At 50.1% G+C, this 22842-nt stretch overlaps 1 protein-coding gene and 1 pseudogene across 2 annotated transcripts in view; one reads left to right on the top strand and one right to left on the bottom strand.

Annotated features, from left to right (window-relative positions):
- Positions 1–22842, bottom strand: part of Ttc28 (tetratricopeptide repeat domain 28) — a 400070-nt gene that overhangs the window by 15302 nt on the left and 361926 nt on the right. For both annotated transcript variants that reach the window (XM_027415916.2, XM_027415917.2), the window contains 2 exons: positions 10284–10424; positions 3555–3699 (listed from right to left, as the gene is read on the bottom strand). In XM_027415916.2, the coding sequence (XP_027271717.1) occupies positions 3555–3699; positions 10284–10424 (286 nt within the window). The remainder of the gene's footprint in view (positions 1–3554; positions 3700–10283; positions 10425–22842) is intronic.
- On the top strand, positions 8717–9646 carry LOC100768996 (annotated as a pseudogene).

Here is a 22842-nt window from a genome sequence, read left to right as displayed (position 1 = left end):
GCATGGGAGGAAGTGGGGAAGAGGAGAGGCCCGTGAGTGAGCCAAGATGGAGCGGAAGCCGCTGAGCAGAAGGGGTCATCTGCAGACGCCTTTCTCCTGTGTCCAGCACCCTGCCTGTCGCAGTCTGACTTGGTGAGGTTGACAGGCTGTACCCTCAGGAAGTGAATGTGTTCATCTGACCCAGCTGCCTGCTGCCAGGGGCTCCGGGCTGAGGGTGGTAGAAGCACTTGCTAACCTAAAGTGACATGTGCCAAGTGGGAGTGCAGGCTCTACAAACCCCAGGGTTTGTTTCCTTTTATAATCTAATCCGGCTAACCCGAGAGAAAGTAGGAAATTGAAATCCCTGGATTACTTCTTGTTTGCTTTACAAACCACTTCCTGAGAAGAGCTAAGTGAGCCATGGTGTGACCCAGGGAGTAGAAAGTATGGCCATTGCTGTACCAGAGCTGCCCAGGAGATTGTGTGTGCTCACAGAGAGTCTGTAGAGCTGTAGGTATCTAGGCCTCATGCACACCAAGTCCTGGGCTAGACCTCAGTGGCAGGGCTGACAGGACCCTGACTTCGGTGAGGTTGTCAGTGACGATAGTGACGCTGAGCAGTAAGAGCATTGCTTTCCAAGATACAGGAAACATGGGGACTCAGGTGACCTGCTGCATGTAAAATTGATCCAAACTTTTGCTTCCAGAGTCACAGGAATCATTTTATCAGATGCCAACCTGTAGGTCCTCTTGAGCCTCCACTGTCCAAGCCCCAGTAAAGCTGGGTCACATGCCATCCTATAGGCCACCCATGTCCCCAAGACATTTCCTTGTTATGGTAGCATCTATGGGTATGGTCCACTGGTTTCTCTGTGTGTAGGGGGGGGGGGGGGGATGGGCTGTTTCTGGACGCTGGCAGTGTTATGTCGCCCTCTGGTGGTCTCTAGAGAGGTGTGGCATGTTTACAGGAGTCCCTTCTGGGCCTCTTGCTTTAGGGCGGCCATGGTGGTGGGAGGGTGGCACAGGACACCCTGGGATAGATGGGTCACCCCTGTGCTGAGATGCTAATGAGGTAAGGTGTGCCTTGGCTTATTCCTTCTCTGAGCTCTTGGGGTTAAACGGCTGTGGGACCAGGCGGAATAGAAACTCTGTCTACACCCCAGCTGACATGCCACTTTTGCCCTGGCTGCTAGGTTGTCCCCAAACTGAAGGCAGCGAGTACCTGGTGTGTCTTAAGTCTGTGTTAACTGCATAGCTGTAACTGAGCACAAAACTGGATCCCAGCTTCTCAGAAATCCTTTTCTTAAAACACAATGGATTCTTTTGTTTTAAAAATACACTTTGATTAGAGTCTTGCCATGCTTTCTCAGAGTGGCTGAGAACTCCTGGCTCACACTGTCCTGCCTCAGCATCCTGAGTGCTGAAACTTCAGCATAGGCCCCAGCCCAGGGCAGCCTGGTTAGCAGCTGTCACAGTTTACTTCAGAGCTTTACACAGCTTTCACCAGGTTCCTATTTTAAAGCAGCTGAGCTCATCCATTGTCAACCTCTGGCCTACGAAGGAATCACTCTTTGACTCATGACGTGTGGGTCCAGGCATTGATCTCTCTCCTGCAGTGGACACACAGTTTTGGCAGGTATCAGGTGATCAGCATTGTGAAGGTGCTGTCTGATGGCTGTTCAGCCTGTTTAAAGCTGAGGCCACCCTTCCTTGCACCTCTGCAGGGACATGAGGGTGTGCAGACATGACTTAGCACACTTACTCTGGGGTGGGGGTGGGGGGTCACAGAGGAGGAGAGGGACTGTCTGAGGCACACCCTGTACTCCAGGCACTTGGAGAGTTCCCTCTGGTAGGTGTGGTGTTGCCTCCTGCCTTCAGCTTCCTCTGCTGATTCTGTAGTGCCTGGCTCTGCTTGGATTTCAGCAAAAGGTGGTTTCTCGGGGTGAGGATTACCTCCACCAGGGGCTGCCTCAGCCATGGCCCAACTGTGAGTTCATGCACAGGAAGCCTGGCCTGTGTTGCTGTGGTGCTGGGGGGGCTATCTGCATCTAGCTCTTGGAAAGTTTGCCACGGGTGGCCACAAAAGCCGTTACCTAGTTTCTCCCTGGTCTTCTGCTTCCTGTGCTGTGTTGTATTGGACCAAATGCAAATGTGCCTGTAACAGGAAGCAGCTCCATAAACTCTGAGTGCCCATCTGCACTAAGCCTCATGCCAGCTGCTGAGGATGGTCCTGGTCCTGACTGGGAATGTGAGTTTTGAGTCACAAGGGAGAAGTAGGCAAGAACCGAGATCTGAGGCCCCCTTCGTGCTGTGTAGGGAGCAGAGGACAGGGCTTCAGGATGGAGGCCTTACTGAGTTGGGCAGGAGTGGAGCCTACCAGGCAGGAACCATGTCAGAGTCATCGTCCCCCTGCTCCCCAGCCAACAATTCAGCAGTGATGGAGCAGAAGTACAAGCAACCATAAGCAAAGGGTTGAGGAGGCTCAAGTAAGTGACGGACGGGGGTGGGGTGGGGAGCATTTCAGGGAATATAGAGGACTTCTGATGGCAGTGGGAGGTAAGAGAGAAACACAAGTCTTCCTCAGTCAGCAAAGCCAGAGCCTTATGGGCAGTGTGGAGAGGGGAAAGATAGGAAGGGGCAGGGAAGAGCATGGAGCGAGAGGGGCTCGGCCTGTCCAGAAGTAACCACATCTGGAAGGCTGCAGTTGGGGAAGGCTGAAGAGACCTGGAGAAGGGGCCTGGACACAGCGGTTCCCCCTGGCCAGGTGACAGTCCCTGCCTGCAGCCCAGTGCTTTAGTGTACTTTCCCCTTTATCCTTGTGCTTCATATGGACCTCACTTCCTACAGAGAAAAGATACCAAGCATTGTGGCCAGGGTCACAGGTCAGGAAAGGGCAGAGGCCACATGGTGCCAGGAAGCATAATAGCCACCCTACAACTGGCAGGCCAGTGGAAACACTGCTGGAAGGCCAGGGAGCTGGGGGGGGGGAGGGAGGGGAGGTGGCATTCAGGGGATGGAGGAGTCACACACAAACTGTGATCTCATGATACACGGTGCCACTGCTGCAGGGTGCTCTGCCTCTGTAGACAGATCCGCTGACTGTGATGGTCCTGCCTGCAGTAGGCCCCCTAAAACTTTCAGGTCCAACAAGGTCCCTTTACCATCAAATAGCATTGTCTGAATTAAAGGATATGTCAGGCTTAGGGTGGCTTGGACATGCCAGTCAGAGAGCTAGGTGATCTGTGTGGTGTCTTTAACACTGGACACTGGCTCTGTTTGAGCCCCAGGGAAAGAGCAAGGGACTGGCTTGGGTCATCAGGACAGACATCTAGGATGAGATAAGGGTGGAGGCATTCACTCTGAGTCTCATGGCCTCAAGACCAAGCAAGGAGCACATAACGGCACTGAGGCTGAATGCCTGCAGCCTGTACAGAAGAGAGCTAAGAACAGACTCAGAGCTGCCAGCTTGATGCCAAGAATGTGTCCATTGAATGCTCTAGGGGGACATGTATGGGCACTGACCAGTAAACAATGTATTCTGATATCAAGGAGCCTCATGCCCCAGGAGGCACTTACCCCTTCCATGGGCGCGATGAGCAGATCATACAGGGCACGGAGTGGGGGTTTGGCCAATGAGTTCTGCCTCCTGGGGAGAGAGGAAGTCCCATCCTTGCTGGGTGACATGGTACCGCTGAACAAGCTTGTCATGCTCTGGCAGCTCCTGGGGAGACAGGATGAGGGTAGGAATCAGGCTCACCCCCCCCCATCACTCGGGTTGCCTGCAGGGCCACACAGCACGCCTGCCAACTCCAGCTCACGCTTTACCCTTGCAGGTTGTCATACAACCCTGAGTTCTATGCACAACAGCATCCATCTCTGTGGTATCAACTACTTGATCGAGCATCCTAGAGTGCCGGTCCTGTATGAAGCAATTGTGCCATCAAGCACAAGGACTAGGAGGGCTCCATGTAGCCGACAAGGAGAATAACATCCAGCACCAGTGAACTTGCAAACCAAGTCAAGGATCCACTGGACAAACCCAGCCAGACCCTGGCAGGGCCCGTCTGCTTCACAGGGGTGTGCCCCGAGAGCTGCTGACTGGGAAGTGCTCGTAGTGGGAACATCTTGTGCAGCTATTGGTGGTCATTTTTCTAACACAGAGGCACCTTCAACCCTCAAAGGACAATAAGGACTACTGCTGGTGGATTCATTCAGAAAATGTGTTTAAGCCCTGGCTGCCTGCTAGGCACAGTCATGGTCTCCAGGGCTACAAAGAGCACTAAACATGCAGGTAAATGGGAAGGAGGTCACAGAGTCTGTCAGTCAACCTGACTCATGTGGCCTTACCATGGCTCACTGGTAGCTACACAGCTGAGCTCTGTAGTGTTTGGTTTCCACTATATGTTGCAGGACCTGCACTGGCAGGGACTGCCAGATGCTAGACACAGCGGCAGGCACCAAACCAGAAGGGCTATCTGCACCAAGGATGTAAAGGGCCCATGTGTGCCTCCCTGACTGTGGCTGTCATGTACCTTCCCCTCAGGTCTTCACTGTCCTTCAAGGAGGCCTAGGCAGCTAGTGTCCTCTCCTCACTGAAGAAATGTAATCACAAGTGACAGGGCGTGCTATGGCTTTGCTGTCAGAGTCATTGACATGCAGATGACTCTGGAGTGGCACTCCATATCCAGGAACACAGAGAGGATCATCTCTCTCCTGAAGGTGAGATGTGCAGATTGTACTCTGAAGAGATGATCTCACGGCTGAACAAGGGAGCCTGGCCCAGGCTGGGGCAGCACATACACATTTCTACTTTACACTGGCCCAGGAGCAGGCACGGTCCCCAGGGAAGCCCCCAGGGGCCTTGTCCCCTTCTCTCATCTTTGCAGATTCTATATCCTGGGCAGCTGCCCCAGGCCTGTGAGGCTGCTTGCTCTTCCTTTGCAGGGCATCAGGTTTGCATTGTCACAGGGCTCCAGAAGGTGGCGCTGGATCACTGTCTTGTCATCTATTCCAGCCAGCTCCACTTGGGCTTAGTGAGAGCTCAGCTCTAGGCAGAGGGTTTCCTGGGGCCGTACAGTCTTCGTTAGCTGGCTTCTCAAATGATGTCTATTACTCTACTTCTAGAGGAGTGTACAGCACAGCAGTCTGCCTTGTGCACGGAGACGGGGAATGCTCAATCCGGGATGTACTGTTCATATGCACTGCTATAGAACAATGCGGAAAGGGGGCATGGGATGCGTGGTGTGAGTCTCCTCCTGGGGAGGGGGAGATAAGTGATTGGCAGAGCTGGGACTGTGCCGTTAGCTCTAGGCCTTCCTCCAGGCCTGGTTCATGGAAGTGAGCCCCACCTCGGCGTCACCTCAGCATGAGCTGCTTGCTTCCCGCCATGGGCGGAGCTCTCTTAGGCAACTGGGATGGTCTTTCTTATAAGCAGGACTCTGCCTCCACTCCTCCCCTCTCCAGACTTTCTAGTACACCTCTGCAGTATCTCACCTGGCATACAACACCGCTACCCCACAGAGCCTACCACCTCCTGTAGGAGCTCGGAATGACAGTGTAACCCGGCCTCTGTCCCTCCATCTGTTCCCTGTACTGTGACTGCAGCCTGACTGGTTCTTCCTACTGACACTCCTCATGGGACAGTGCAGGGGCGCATCCAGCTTACTGGTGCTTGGACATAGAGAGATGAGACTACAGGCCTGTGCAGCAGCCTTCTCACCTCTCCAAGGCAGCAACACGATCAGCCCTTGCCAGGGGCTTTGCAAGCCTGTGGAGTGCTGCTCCCAGTGGGTTCACAAGGACCGCTCAGAGATGTGTTGGGAAGAACTTTCCATGGGAAGAGGGTACTCCATGGGGCCCAGAAGGCTCCTGCTTTGTCCTAGAGGAGCCTATGCAAGAGCAGGTGAATGCTTGCTAAAGCTGTAGAAGCCCAGGCAGATGCTGAGAAAGGTGACTAAGCTCTGGGAGGCCGGGCACTGACAGGTCAGATTTTGTTCTGGCTCGACAAGGTCTAGTTCTGAGGCTCCAGGCTGCCTTCCTTGTAAGCCTGCCAGCTGAGAGAGAAAGCCAGAAGGGCTTTCCACCAAGGTCAGCTGAAGAGTAGGGCCAGCTTCCCACTTCACAGCTATGGGGAGGGTCAACAGAGATCTGGGAAGCACTACATGGTGTTGGTACTTGGTGGCATTAGCTGAGTCTCATGGATGCCTTCTCTTTGCTGGGGTGGTGGTTCGTGAGCTAATGTTTGCTTTAATCCTGACCAAAGAACCCCTCTATACCCTCCTCCTGGCTTGCTCATCTCTTCCTCCACCCATCAGAGTTTAGTGAATCAGACTTCTTCAACAGTAGCAAAGTAGCCAGTGCCTCAGAGCTAGAGAAAGAAATCCTAATCAGGACCCAGGCTTTAGTGAGTGTGTAGCCTGGGAGATGAGCACACCAGGGCATTTGGGAGGGAGAGAGTACTCAGCTAGGGTGCCGGGTGAAGGCCTCCAGGGAAGGCAGTTAAGACCCAGGAACCCTCTGGGTCATGCAGAGGGGACAATGGAGAGAGTCGGAAAGATGGCAGGGTGACTTAGGGACCACCTGACTCTGGGAGAGTAAAGTGTTTGAGGGAAGGTCAGGTGACTACCCACTTGCCTCAGGGTAGGGGTGAGGGACGAGCCCCATCTTGCCACCAATCTGCTGGGAGACCCAGCTACCCACCTAGCAAGGCCCCCTTCCAGGATTACATCATCCCACTGTTTCCTGTGAACAGCATGCGCTGAGACATGGGGTGGGGACATTCAGAGCGGGGACCAGAAGGGTGTGGATCACAGCCTGCAGCCCCACTAACACGGTGCTTCTCAACCTTCCTAATGCTGCAACTTTTTAATACAGTTCCTCATGGTGTGCTGACCCCCCCACACACAACACACACCATAAAATTATTTTCATTGCTACTTCATAACTAATTTTGCCACTGTTACGAAATATAATGTGGATATCTGAAAGGTGACCCCAGTGAAAGGGTCATTCAACCCTCCAGAGAGGTTGAGAACCTCCGCAGTAGCACACCCGTCTGGGACTGGGTTACTAAGCATGGGTGCAGGGAGTCAGAGCGGGAAAGCCTTCAAAAGCCTCTCCAGCTCTCACTCTCTTCGACTGTGGTCTGGGCATTGTCACCCCAGGCTCAGGCTGGTTGAGGTGGGGCCAGAGTATCAGACAGAAAGCTTGAGGGGCTGCCGGGCAGAGCCTCCTACCTCCTCAGCTTGTTCTCATCTCCTAATCTTGGGAGATTAGTGTATTTTGGATAAGAAAGTGAATTAAAAAGTAGTGAAGAAAATACTGCCTGCTAGAGAGATTATGCATTAAAACAACCAGCACAGCTGGACTTAGAGGTAGCCTGTGGGTCTTCTGTTGTTCTGAATAAAGCTTATCACTAACTGATGGGCCGTTTTGCAAGTAGCTTCTGACAGCTGTTTCTTAACTTCCCACCTGTATCTCACCATTCCTATGCTGCCTGGAGGGAAGCCAGGAACCCAGAGAAAGTCACATCCCCAGCCTTGTCCAGGCACATGTGGAGTGGGTGGGGGCTGCCATCCCAGCACTGTAAGGACCAGTGTGGACTCAGCAGCTGCTGAGAACAGCTGCAGGGAGTAGGCATGGTCTGGTCTCAGTCAGCAGAGGGAATAGAAGATTAGCAAACCTCTGGGCTCTCCTTGAAGTGGACTATCTGCTCCTGATTGACCTTGCCAAGGGACCTAGTGCAGAGACAGATAGCCAAGACTCCAGGGACACACCCACTTTTGGGGAGCACATGTTGTTTGAATGAATCAGAAAACATACAATATCAAGGACCTGTCTCAGAGCCACTCTGGACATAAGCCCTCTTTCAAAAATGGATGGTTGTGGACACATTCTGGTCCCAGCTTTCTCAGGTATCCCAGTCCCTAGGAGTCCAGTGGAGTCTAGTGGGGTTCAATGTCTCCCTTGGTGGCCCTCACATGAGAGATGTGTGATGGGAGGAAAAGGAAACGAGCTGGACTCTACAATGGCTAGCACCTGAACACAGGCGCACTGCAGAGTGTAGGCCACTTCCCACCCACATTCCCTTAAACTACCCAGACTCACTCTTGCCTGACAAGAAAGCCACTATCTCTGCAATGCTATTCCATATCTGAAAGTTGCAAACTAGGTCCTCAATCACTACACTGAAGGGAGAGGGGAGTCTACCCCACATTAGGATTGGGGAAACTGTCTTCTCAGTGTCACAGAACTTCAACCCAGTGAGGACTAGGAGGGACACCTGCAAGGGGGCAGGGAGAGGCAGCACCAGCTTGGCCCTCTAGCCTTTGGCTTTTTCCCAAGGCTGCTGGGCTCTTGGAAGGCAAACAGACTCTTATCACCCTGGTAACACAATGACAGGAAACCAGGCTGCAGCAGACAAAGTAACAGTGGTCACACAGTAGGGCTGCCAAGCAAGACCACCCACCCAGTCTAGACTCCCTGGAGTCCTGAGGCAGCCAGCAGCCCTTGAAGACAGGAACCACAAATTCTGATACCATCTCAACCACTCACACCACTACCACCACCATCACCACCACCACCACAACCTCTAACACCACAACTACAACCATCACTACAGTACACTATACTACAATACCATCAACTCCACCACCACCACGGCCACTACCACCACTATAACAGCACTGCCATCACAGGACACACCACAACACTAACACTACGACAGCCACCACCACCACCACTAACACCACGACAGCTACCACCACCACCACCACCACCATCACCATTACTACCATCAAAACTGCTACCACGAGAGAGCGGGACGTCCGTCTCCAGGTCGCAGCGGCTGTGGAGCTGATCACCTGGGAGCGAATTAAAAATGGGCGATGTTGAGAAAGGTAAGAAGATTTTTGTTGAGAAGTGTGCCCAGTGCCACACTGTGGGAAAGGGAGGCAAGCATAAGACTGGACCACATCTCCATGGTCTGTTCGGGAGGAAGACAGGCCAGGCTGCTGGATTCTCGTACACAGATGCCAACAAGAACAAAGGCATACACTTGGGGAGAGGATACCCTGATGGAGTATTTGGAGAATCCCAAAAAGTACATCCCTGGAACAAAAATGATCTTCGCTGGAAGAAGGGAGAGAGGGCAGACCTAATAGCTTACCTTAAAAAGGCTATTAATGAGTAATTCTGATGCCTTATTTATTACAAAATAAATGTCTCATGACTTTTAATGTGTATTATAATTTAATTCACACACCAAAATTCAGATCATGGATGGCTAACAATGTTTTTATTGGACAATCCTGATTAAGTAAAACTTGGCTTATAGTAAAGTGGATATGATCTTTTTTAAAATAACAATTCCAGTTGCATAAATACCATCACTTCTCTCCCTTTCTCAAGATAGGATTGGACTTAATTATTAAAGTTTTACTTTCCACAAAGATGGGGGTGTCACCTAAACCTATTGAATGGTTTATACTTAAATTTGTATAACTGGGCGTATGAGTATATTTAAACACTGGGAAAACTCTGTTATTGTCTTCAGAAATGAGAAGACTCACCTGTGTTTCAGTTTGCATTCACTGGTCTGTTACATGCAATGGCTAAACATCAGGAAATAACTTGATGATGTCATTTTAACTAAAATTCCCTAAGTCAAAGGATGCTGCCTTTTACCACTGAAAGGCACTTACTGTGGTCCATGTGTAATATCAAATACAGAGTATTTAGCAGAAAAAAAAAAAAAAAAACCTGTTACCACCATTACCCTGCCACTACTACCAGCACAACTGCTAACGCCCTTACCACTAACACCACAATCACTGTCACCAGTACTGCCACCACAATCACCACTACAAAATATGGCCAACCTGAGCTCACAGGTGTGGCATTTCCACCCGTGTGTGACCCACCCACTTATGAAGTGACCGGGAACTGGAGTCAGGATGGCTTGATGTAGACAAGCTCTTTTCTGGGCCATTGCTCACTCCTACCCCACTGGCTCTTTCCAGCCTTCTGAGTTGCAGGCCTGTGAGAAGCTAGAAGAGAAATGAGAGCTGCTCAGCTTCTTCCTGAGGCTGGAGAGTCAGCTCAGAGCTGGCGTGGCAGCAGAACAACCCTGGGTTCCATTGTACCAAAAAGGATGGTGAAAAGGCTGTGCCCATCTGTTTGAACTGTTGGTGCCAAGACAAAGAACCAGACTTGCCTCTACAACTGCCCGACATAATCAGAGCTCCATGCCCTGTGATGTGATGCGTGTTGCCGGGAGCACCCCATGTTTAAGAGCCAGTGCCGTACCTGTGCAGGAGGTTATTGTGCCGCACCATCCTCAGAAAGCCCGTGGGGTCCGTCACTGAGTTAAGCTGCTTATTCATCTCCTCCAACTGCTGCTCCATGATGTCTCCAGCTTCGCTTTCTGTCTCACTGCTGGCACAGGCCCTGTGGGAAAACACCAGTGAGCCATCAGGAAAAGGACACACTGCTGTGGAGGTGGCTTCCAATTCCAAAGGTTCTTCCATACTGTGGCTCACATGTGAACTGTGGCTATCCACACAGCTGTGAACTGTACAGATGGAACAATGTATGAACAGTGCGTGCCCCAGCATTTAGCACACGCCTGGTGGAGCAGGCACTCTTCCCAGGCCGTGTGGCAGTGCGACAACCCCCAGCACAGGTTGTATTCTAGACCATTCTAGAAACATCTGCTAATCACTACGCTATACCAACCATGGTGCTAGGCCCAGAACACAGTCTAGAAGGACATTCCCAGATGAGGAGACAGACTCATGGTGGTTTTAATGGATGGTGCAGGCTCCTTGGGCCCCTCCCCCAGGTGGGGCTTGAGGATGTGACTAGTTTTGAATTCATTTGTATCTCCCCTGTGGCAGACTTTAATGGACACCTCGTGAAACACTCTAAATGAACAGAAATGCCCGTCAGAGCCCTGATTTATGAATAAAATGACTAGAGGAGTATTTACTGTACATGTTGCATTCTGTGTGTGCAGGGAGACAAATATGGCCACAGTGGCTCCCAAATATCACCATACACACACTCCTCCACCTGTGGTCTCTTGGACAAAGATTCTTCTCCACATCAGGCCCAGGTCACATTCACATCTGGAAATGTCAGAGTGAGACCTCGGGACTCCAGAGTGACCGCTTACTACGTCCTACTCAGTCCCTCTGCTGCCATCTCTGTACGACCTTACTCGCCTTTTAAAACTTAAACTACCTGTGTTCAAATGAGAGAGTAGTCTTCTACTCCTGGACCCAGCAAACTGAAAAGGCAGAACGAATCCTGCTGTTACTCAATACTGACTGAGATTAAGAAATGTAAGTTATGCTAAGTATACTCATTCACTAGCCAGTAGGCCCCTGGACCAGACGTGATGCCTGTAATCTCAGTTCTTGAGATGTCGAAGCAGGAAAAGCATGAGTTCAAGCCTTGCTTCCACCTGCTAAGACCCTAAGTAAAAGTAGGTGGATCTTGGAGTTTGAGGCCAGCCTGTTCTACAGAGTGGGTTCTAGGACAGCCAGAGCTGTTACACAGAGAAACCCTGTCTCCCCCACACTACCACATACAAAAAGACCCTATGCTTCAATGGTGTGTGCCATCAGACCCTTTTCTGGGGCTGGTCTGCCTGAACACAGACAGCCTCTGCCCTGGAGAAGCTCAGAGGAGGTATGGGATGGTCATGGTAACTTCCGCACATGGAGAGTAAACTGTAACATATTGAACACTCTGTGGGAACAGCTAGGGTGGGAGTGAGGCTGGAGCATGCCAGCAAGCATGCAAGGATGTGCCACAGGTGCTGTGCGGAAGGCCTTCAGCACTGACTAGGCCTGGTTTTGGTCACTCTGCTGATGGCTGTAATGGGAGGCAGCAGGACCATCAAGAAGAGCTGGTGTTGCAGGCAGAACTAGTTACAGCTAAGTAGGGAAGTTATCAAGGTCTCAGGATGGGTGAGGCCAGGAGCTGGCAGGAGTGGTGGAAGGGAGGCGGCCTGGTCAGCTATTTCCTGGACACCAAGACCAGCCTCTCTTTCCCCTGTAGTGTCTACTCTCTTATCTAACAAGCTCTGGCCCTATTCATCAGTGCCCTTGAGCATCATCACACTTTACTTACTCATTTGTGATTCTCTTTGCCTAACGATTCTAGCTTGAATTTCTTGCCCTGGCCTTCTCTACTCCTGGGCTCCCGAGAGACAGATGGTGAGGGCCCTGTTCTTGCTTCCTATTGTGGGGGTAGCAAAGGTTGATGTTTAGATCACCAAGCTATGGAGGACAAAGGGCAAAGGTTACAGCATAAACTGGCACCCTGGTAGGTCTGGAAGGGTGAGAGAGAGCAATGCAGGGTCAATAGCAGCCTCTCCAAGGTGCCGGCCTATCCTGCCTGTACCTACTCCAGCTCTGCCAGAGCCCAGCCTGCTACTCTGGCAAAGATAAATCATACTGGCCAGGGGTGGGCTCCAAGATGCTCATTGTGGTGACTCCCCAAGAGACGGCCATGAGTCAGTGTTGAGCTGTGCCAGAGCTCAGCCTGCTCTAGGGACAGACAGGTTGGCAGAAGGGTCCAGGAAGGATTTACACTAGCAAGCATTGATCTCCTAGTCCCAAGTGGGCAGGAGTTCTGCACAGGCATGCCATTGTTAATGTCAGAGCATCCCTCATTAACTCATTTCAATTCCCTGACTCAGACCTTCTCTTGTACCAATGAGCAGTCACTTGCTGGAAAGTCCTGAGCTGGAGGTGACAGCAAGGAGCCGCTGTATGCAGGGCAGAGACCTACATGTTGAGCCCCTTGGACTTGGAAGGATACTTCCTTCTAATAAAAGATTTTCCCACTGAGGGAGTCCCTCTGCTACCCCTGCACATGTTCAGTGCCTCTGACACCCCTGCCTGCCCTCGGGGCCAAGTGCCTTGCACATTTCCTGGGATGCTCACAGTCCTGCCAACAGAGGAGAAACCATGTCCCCAGAAGCCACTCAGTAGAGTACAAGAAATGGAAGAAGTTAGACATCAGGAATGTTCTCCTGGATAACAGTCCAGCCCCTCTGCTTTTTCTTGGTTAGTTTTAGCCGAGCTTTAAGAGAGGGAGGGTCTGGCCTTCATGGTCTTGTCTCAGCAGAACCTCATACTGGGGAGGACAGAAGGGATGGTGACACCTGATCATAAAGATGTCCCTTTTAGCATCCACATTCAGAAATACCTGGTTGTGTTCCTGAGGCTGGCTCTAGACTGTGTGTAAACACAGCCACAGAAGGTGGCTATCCTCCTGCTCTGGAGCTGTGAACTGCAGTTTCCAAAGGAAACAGTTGAGCAGTGATGGATGACCCTGCCCATGTAACCCCCACTTTCTTCTTACAACATGGCAAGGCTGAACTGCAGTATATTGAGTCTTACCCTTTACCCTCACTATAAAATCTCTCTTCTGTTTATGCTTTGGAGATGACTGGTGTGGGGTGAGGAAGTGTCCCCAGAGACCTGTGTGACTTTGGTGCACCAAGCTGGCAATATCACACCCAGTAGTTCTGATGCCATTGAGACAAGAGACACTCAAGCGAGAAAGTCCGTGAGTGTGTACAGGATCAGATGCAGGGAGTCCCCGATAGAGGATGCTCTCCTCAGCAAACATCACATCCCAGACCTTAGAGCCATGCATAGCACAGTAGCCATAGACTCTGATGTCAAATAGCTTGTTCAAATCCTCTCATCCCAAACCTTACAGCACACAGTAGGCACAGACTCTGATGTCAAATTGCTTGTACATATTCTCTTTGTTCATAGCCTGGCTCTCAGGAGCCTGGCTACTAATGCGCACCCCCTCCCCTCCCCACATTTCCTGGGAAAGACTTCTGCTTTGTGTCACACTCTAGCAGTGACTGCTCTCTGTATCCTTCTCAAGGCCAAAATGTGTTACCTTCATGTCAACTCTAGAACAAACCTGGTTGTGTGAAGGTAAATAAATGATTACCCCTTCCCTCCCTTCGCACATCTCTCTCCACCCCTGCCCTGCCAACCCACAAACGATCAATACATTCTGACTTGCCCTTAAACTGATAAAAGAATAAAAATTATCTTCCAAAATGGTTTTTAAAGTCACTTGAGCCCTGGAGCTCTGTGAGTCTCTCCCTCAGCCCGGAGTGATCGCGTCTGTACTCAGGTTCTGAGAGGAGGAGCTCACAGTGTTGTCCACCTTTTCTACTTACAGGGAATACAGTGGTCATGACCAGCTGTCAGGGACACAGAAAGCTGCAATTGGGCTGAAGCCTCATTTCTTGGTGTCTTACTTGAAGTCTTTGCTGGGAGAGTGTTGACAATGGCATCCTCTGAGTTGATGTGTGATGTGGACAGAGCCCAGTGTAATCCCTGTGAATGCTGTTGGAATGGAAAGACCCAAAGTCTGGGAGGGTGGGATATATCCCATCCTTCTAGATCCTTCCCTGGGACATAAGGCCAGCAGACCCTCTTCCTTGCAAGTGAGCTAGGTTAATCACAGGGGATGGACAGTGTGGGCACAACACTTGCAGGTGGAAAGTACCCTGAAGGGACATTTTCTTTCTCACTCTGGTGGCTCCTGTGAGGGCTGTGAAGGAATCAGATGTACACATATTTCTGCGCACATCTGCTTCTCCACTCGGGGATGGATGTGAGAGTCTGCAACAGAAGGCATACTGTGAACATGACAGTTGTTCCTGTGTTGTCACTGAGTCCCTCCTGGAGTCTTTATCTCTTCCAGTAATACATGCATCCCTTGGTGAAAATGCTGATAGCCAGAGAAAAGTGCAGTACCTACTCTGCTACACTTACTTTCTTCTGTTCCTGTGGTAATCATTTAAGACTGACAGCAGATGTGGGCAAGGGAAGATACTGAAGCCCCCCACCCCCCACTCACACAGAGTGAGCAAGCACTGATACCCTGGGTAAATCACAGCCCACACAAGAGGGGTGTGTGTGTGTGTGTGTGTGTATGTGTGTGTGTGTGTGTGAGTGTGAGTGAGTGCACATATACACACACCATTTACACAGAAAATGAAATGCCAACATGGAAAGACATGATGCTGGGCTTCTCCCTATAGGTGAATGTGGGAAAAGGCTTTGAGTGCTGTCCTGGACTTCTGGTCCGTTAGGGGAGTCAAGAGTGGCCAGAGAGGAGGGTATAATGACACATAAGAGACTACTTGATGAGGGCTGCCATAGCCACTGCCCCACCCTCTGGGAAGTATGAGGGGTCCCATGGAGCTCAACCCTACAGAGGTCTCCCAGTCTACCCACCTCTGCTTACTAGGAGCCAGGTCAGTGAGGGAAGCCACTCAGTTGTGTGATGGCGTATGCAGTGCAAATGCGTGTTGTGCTCGGAACCAAGGTGGCAGTGAAGTCACATGATGTGACAGGTATGTGAGCTCTGGCAGAGCTCAGATTTACTATGTGTTTGATTTTGAATTAATTTCTGTTGCTGCTCGCTGAGAAACCCTTTCCTGTTGTCAGTCCCCTCCCAGCTGAGCCTTCGCTTCAGTCACGTGACCCCTCCTTAGTGTAGTGCCAGCCTAGTTTCCAGATGTCACCTCCACTGTTGCCAGGGAGGAGCCTGTTCTGCCTAAGCCATGAACTCTCCACTCCACAGACAGATCTAGATTTGTTCTAGAGCATGGCTCATCAGCCCTGGACCTGCTCACGGAGATCATGAATGAGCCAGTGAGCTCTTGAGTCCTGATCAGTGCTCACTTCTGCCTTGGCTGAATAGCTAGGTGTGGAGGCCAGGGCTCTGGGTCATTCCACTCTGGAGGCCAGATGGCTATATAGATTCTGAAGGGTCTCCTAGATGTCACTACCTGTGCCTGGGACACACATACTGCCCAGCATTGTGAGATCAACACAACTGTGAAAACTCCATTACCCAGGGGGCCCTCATATCAGCCACTGGAAAACAAAATTCTACTGGTTTCACAGCAATTCCAGGATCCCTTTCTTCCAGGTCCTCAGCAGAACCTGGAAGATGCTTCCTGTGAGGTGACTCTCTAGAAAGTGACATTGACTTGCTTTTACAGGATTGGCTTGGGGGTCAGGTCTCTGGAATCATAGATGATGGTTCCACTCATGGATGCTGCCATGTGTGCCTCAGGTCCATGGCACTAGCTTTTCCTTTCCCCACTTTTGTTAGAGATAGTAAGGGTTTATGATAACCCATCACATCATATTAAGGTAGAAAGGGAAGGCGGGTATGCATACGTGAGCATGGGGGACTATCAGGCACCCCTCCAGGTTAGCAGCCCTAGGGCCTCATAGACTATAGACTATAAGCTCCAACTCCCAGTTCAAAGGAACTGTGAGCAGTTGGTCATAACAGCTGAGATCCGCTGCTGATTGTCAAGGCCCTCCTTCCATGCTGTGGTGAAGGCCTTACCCTCGGTACCATGGGTAGCCTGCTCCGCTGGAAGTAGTGGCAGAGCAGCCAAAGAATGGTAAGCTTCTAGACCCATGCCTTCCACACCACCCTCCACCCTCAGAGGCACAGATGTTGACCTAGGATTACTCAGGTTAGAAGCTCCAAGCTAACCAGGCACCCGCCCCGTCTCTTTGGCTCTCAGCAGCACCAGGCTCTCACACTATTCACTACGACATGGATTCCTCTTCATTTGAGTCTGTCCTGCAAAGCACAGAACCACTGTAACTGAGACAGCCTTCTGAGTCCCCACGAGGCCCAGGGCCTTCTTTCGCTAAGCGTCAAGCAGGCCTCAGAGGAGCAGATGTACGGTAGCTTCTAGGTGCTGTGTAGGGATTTATACATGGGCGTGGTACTGGGGGCTGTTCCAGGCCTTTGGTCCTGTAAATGCACTGAGGAATGTTACAGTAAAATGCCGAATGACTTCTGACTAGTGAGAAGGAGATGCTTGGGCAAGGAGGGAGTCATGGCGAATCACACACTGTGGCCACTCATAACAGGAGCCCCACAGCTCGACACAGCAGCACGCTGGGTAGGGCCCTCAGAGCTCCTCTAGACACCACCTTGTGTGTCCCGGTCAAATGCCACTCTCACATATCAGATGCTGCCATGGAACTGAGCGACGGGAGGCAGCTTTGTCTAGAATCCTCTAAATCTAGGCAAACGGCCCATCTTTAAACTCTCTGTACAAGGTAATGCCACCAAGAGCCACCTGAAAATGAGAGTACTTAACAGAGGTGCCCCAATTCTGGGAAGCCAGTGGGAGAGGGGCATTTGTATAGAAGATGCAGCCTCTAAAGAAACAATGACAACCTCTAGAGTCATTGGCCATTCCCTAGGTCTTCCTTAGAGGGGGAGTATGATACCCACACAGGGAAATGGGAGTCTGGGGACAATGAGATCTGTACTCCTCCTCGGGAGGGATCTGGAAAAGCTGCCACACCTTTGTGCCCAGGATGGAGCCTGAACTTTGAGTAGGAGCAGTTTCCTGTCTGCACTGCCTGAAGGCTGAAGCAGCCAGGGCAATGCAGAGAGTTTGCTTGGGTGGGGGAGGGGGAGGGGACTGCTCCCCTCTCTCCCTCTAATTGGATTTTCTGAAAGGACCTGCTCCCTTCCCCACCTCCAGATGCTGGGGAGGCAGTGCTGCACAAAAGCTGCTGGCTGGTGCCCTTCTCGTCTCTTTCTGCCACATTAACCCAGTAGGGGGCTTAATAGCCCAAGATTTTGAGAAGCTGTTGTCAAGTCATGAAAGCCCCCAAATGCAGCTTAAATGGTTATTAGCTGGCAGGAAACATCCCCTGCATTCTAATACTGCCATTTAAATAACAATAATAAAGAAAATAATAACAATAAGTGTAAACGCCTTGCCTACACAGCCATGATTACACCTACCACCCACAGTCCAGGGCCTATGTGGATTTAGGATTTACTTAGGGCTTTTGGTTTGGTGGACATGCTTGATTCTATCACCAGCCAGCAGATGTCGCCCAAGTCATCTATCAGGTGTACTGGGAGCTTCCATGGACATTCCTTTAAACAATCCTACACACACACACACCCATACACACACACACACACCTCCCCAACAACAATCCACTCACAGACAAAAGAGCCAAGAGGCTCCTTGCTCTATTAAGAGCCACAAAACATACGTATTTGCCAAATGGAAAGGTGCAGAATTAATTGGGAAAGAGATGGAGTTTGCATTCCTCAGTACCCTTGGGGGTTTTGTAATTAATAAGTATTTCGAAGCCTTTGATTAAGTATTGAGGTACCATAGATGTGCTACATAAAAGCAAGTTTCCACCTGCATCGAGGGTTCCTGCTTGGGATCGAAAGGGAAATGACAGCCAGTGCCACTGCTACTGGGGGCTGGGTCCTTCCCCTAAATGACTGCCTTCCTCACAGGGACCGGGAAGGCACATCTTTCCATTATATCCAGGGCATGGAAGAGTCCCGGTTAAACTGGCATCACTTCCTTCCCTTCTCAATGGCCACACTCTTTTCTGCACTACTGTACAGCCAACAAATGTACAGTTGTAGAGCAAGTGTATCTTTGTCTTACGCCAGGGACTCCCTAAAGGAAGTGCTTTCTCACAAACAAGACCACTGTCCTCGGGATAATTAATGAAGTGCAAATTGTGTAGGCAATACAAGAAAACGATGACATGGTTCTGAGTGTCTAAAATTACAGAGTAGTTCTTAACCTCCTTATGTCTATTGGATATTTTGTTAATATCCACAGATGTGGACACTAGTAAATGCTGCCTGCAGCCTACAGCAGCAGTTGCTGCCCTGTGGCTTTATTCATCCTTCTGGGGAGAAGCAGAATTGCAACATCTTCCCCAATACAACAGGTTTCTATGGTTACACAAGACATAAATATATTATATGTCCCGTGTCACGCGAAAGGCCCAGCCAGGCGCTGCGTGCAGAAGACCCCCAGGGGGACAGCACTCATGTGGATGGCTCTCTGCAGCCAGCTAAATATTTGTTTCTGGGCTTACAGCAGGAGAGGCAAGGGACCTGCTTGAGAGGCTGTCTGCAGTGCTCACACTACAGTGCTCACAGATGCATCTGATGCAGCCATACTGTGAGCCAGCTCCTGCTTTGTGGGGCTTGAAAAGTAGTCTCTGGTGAGCCCCAAGGGGCAGAAGCTATGTGTGCCATCCCTATTAAGAAACGGGGTGGCCTGGATTCTCTTGTTGGTTCTGCTGTGTGAATTTCTGTGGATCCAAATTATTCTCCTAGGACTGCATTTTGTTGTTGTTGTTGTTTTCATGCTTAAAGAAGCATAATTGGGTAGTGGCTATTAAGAACCAAATAAAGCAGTTTCTATTTGGGGTGGGACAGGGTTGGGGACTTTATATCCAGGAGTTACTATTACATTGAGAGAGACAAGTCTCTATCATTCCACTGGGGGCAGGATGTTGGAAAATTAATGCAAAGAGCAATGGTAGGAAAAGCTTGGATTTCTGCAGTTGTTTTTGTCATACAAATTGCAAAGCAATCCTAGATAAACAACTGCTGCCGCCTGTGTAGTCCTTTCTTTCCTGCTCACCCAAGGGCCATGCATTGCTGGCCCACCACCAATATTTCTGGACCTGTGGGTGCAGGGCAGTGGCTGGTCATAGGGCAGTTGAGATCTTATCTCTCTCCACCCTCTTTTCTTTTGTTCTCCCGTCCCCAAGATGGGATCTTTGTAACTCAGGCTAGCATCAAACTCCTGCCTCAGCCTTCTGAAGCTCTGTCACAGTGTCCCCTTTTCATGATTAGAGAGAAAGGATAGGTCAACAGTGTGTGGGGAAGAAGGGAGCAAAGTTCTCTGGAAAGTCATGCTTGCTCTGAGGAGCTGCACACTGGTGTTCATCAGAACCTGCCTGCTGCAGGACACACTTTGAGGCTTGAGGTGCTCGCTAAGGATCCCTCTCTTAAGTGTGGACACTGATGTGCAAAGGTCAAAGGCTGGCTGGAGCACATCTCTGGTGCCCAGTGAACCAAAGATCTGAGCTACTATAGATTTCTCACTGAGATGAGGCCTCCCAGTGAGCCTGGATTGACTTGAAGACATGCAAATATTAGACTGAGGCTGTGCCAAAGGTTCCCCCTGGGTCTGAGGCCATCTCAGCTGGCTGCTATGTATGCCACACGCATGATGCAAAAACCCAGCGTTTCTGGGCTGCAGTGGAGAGCGCCAAGCATGGCATTTGGATTTGATTTTAGCATTTGAGTCACGGCCCAGATGAAAGAACAGAGGAGTGAGGATTGGATCAAGGGTAAGGTAGGGTTTGACATGGGGATGGGATGGGGAATGGGAATGGCCTGCCATGTTGTCCCTTTACGCCATGTGATAACCCTGATGTGCAGCCAGCATCTCGGTGGGCTCCCCACCAACACTGGCACTCCAGCCACTAGTTATGTCATTCTATACTGCTGGATTGCTCTGCCCTCTCTTTAGACAGCCCACATCTCTCCCCGCCAGTAACAGTTCTCTGGGTGCCTCCTCCATAGAGGGAGGTTCCCTTGCTAATCCCAAGCAGCTTTGAGCATTCAGTCTCCTACTGAATGGCCAACACTTCGGGGTTTAATTACACAAAATCTCAGATCCCTTCCAGCTCTCAGATGGAATCCATAGTGTACAAAAAATAACTGAAAGAGAGCCCACAATACAGAGAGCTTCCCTATCGTTGAATCCAGGGTGCTTCTGTGGCTACATCTTGCAGCAGAACTGGGCCAGGCTCCTGCTGGTGCATGTTTGTGGAGATGAGCACACTGCTGAGCAGAACCAAAGTAGGCCATAGAGCAGCGATTCAGCCACATGCATCACAGGCTCCCTGAATGAAAAGGCAGGAAGAGCTGGCAATGCCCACCCACTGGCCCCTTCATCAGATACATACAACACAAAACAGGCACACAGCCTCTGCTCCAGGCCCAACGTCTAGAGAGACAGTGGGAGGCGGCAGGGAAGGAGTCCTTAGTGGAGTGCTTAGAAGAGGCAAGACGTGCGTAACTAAGAACAAGAACTCCTCTAAAGGAAGGACATGGACATGCAGACAGGGACCACCAGTGCTGGAGGGCCTTGGGGAGAAAACAACAAGAGGCACATGCCGAGGAGAGGCAGGCTTAGCAGGATCCCAAGGGCAGGAAGGTCAACCCTGATGAGCACAGCACATACCTTAGGTCCTAGAATGACCCAGGCTTATGGTTTCTGACCACACTACGAGGTGAGGATGGTGGTCCTCACTGGTGAATGAGAACGAGAGACCAATGGACAACTTGATCCAAGCAACACAGCCAGAAACTAGTGGCCCTAAGATGTGACTTTAGGTTTCATACTTTCCCCACAGCCACTTCCATCTCAGGTGTCCTCCCTCTCATTGTCATCAGTCGTCCATGGGAGGACCACCATCTGTCAGACGATCCACTTGGCATGGTCTGTCTCACCAGGTCCTACTGACCTTACTTTTGCCTCCTGGCAGCTGTTTCCAGCGTGCACCGTACATCACTTGCTTGATGCTCTCTCCTGAAATATGCATATGTGCAACATTGTCTTACATCGTCAGTCTTCCACTCTTCTTGTTTTCAGCTACATGTGACACATGCTCAGCTATTTATGTGTAGTCACTGTACAACCTGGTGGCCGCTCTTGCACTTGTATACACGCACTTCATGTCTCCCTCTATAGCCTAGGCCGGCCTTGAACTGAGGTCTTACCTCAGCCTCCCAAGTGCTAGTTGCATTGTTGTTGTTGTACAAATACCAAGTCTAAAAGCAGATTGGTAAGGAGAGGATTCGTTTGGCTTACACTTCCAAGTCACCGTTCATCATTGAGGGAATTCAGGGCAGGAACTCAAAGCAGGAACCATGGATGATTCTGCTCACTGGCTCATGTAGTTAGCTGTCTCCTCAGCCCAGGTTCACCTACATAGGGATGGCGCTGCCCACAGGGGGTGGGCGTTCCCACACCAGGCGTGACTATCCCTCATAGACCTAGCCAAGGCCAGTCTGATCCAGACAGTTCTTCACTTGAGGTTCCCTCTTATCATGTGGCTCAGGGTTTTCCCCTCTAACCTCCTTTCCTCTTCCCAGTGTTTCTATTTTCATGACAGATACAAAACCTAGATTCTGCATATGAGAGAAAACATCATTTGCCTTTCTATTTCTGGCTTATTTCACGTAACATGATAATCTCCAGTTCCATTCATTTCCCCTAAAATGGCATAATTTAATTCTTTATGGCTTAATAAAACAGCATTGTATGCATATGGTGTATGTCCTTTATTCATTTGTCTGCTGATGGACAGCTAGGCTGGTTCTGCATCTTGGCTATTGTGAACGGGGCCCCAGTGAACGCAGGTGTGCAAGCATCTTTACGGAAGGCCTAATTTAGACTTCTTTAAGATGAACCCAGGAGTATACACTTTGCATTTGTAAGATCATCTGTCCACACTGCTTTCTTTGTATAGTTTCCAAAAGTTTTTATAATGAAAAATTAAAAAGATACAGGAAAGCTTAAATGATTTTTACAATGAATGCTGATATGCCTCTTGGCTTGATGCTGGCATTCTACTGCTTGCTGCACGTCTACCCTGATCTCTTTGTTCTTCTAGTCATCTGCTTAATTTCCTATCTGGGTGCAGTTTAAATGATACACAGTGAATTACAGTAAAGTGCTTTCAGATAACTCACAAGGCATATTATTAGCTGGGAAACAGTACTTATGCATTTTAACATAAAATATGTATACAAAAACTCCACAAAATAAACTTCACAAATCTTAACATAAACATTGAGTTTATGCTAAAACTCATTGTACTAAAAACCCTGTAAAGTAGTAGAAAGTAAAAAAAAGAAAGAAAGAAATAGAATGTTTTTTCTATTCTATTTCTATTTCTATTTCTATTCTATTTCT

This window comes from Cricetulus griseus, chromosome 4, assembly GCF_003668045.3.
Source record: "Cricetulus griseus strain 17A/GY chromosome 4, alternate assembly CriGri-PICRH-1.0, whole genome shotgun sequence".
Taxonomy (NCBI): domain Eukaryota; kingdom Metazoa; phylum Chordata; class Mammalia; order Rodentia; family Cricetidae; genus Cricetulus; species Cricetulus griseus.
This window is presented reverse-complemented; position numbering and strand designations above follow the sequence as displayed.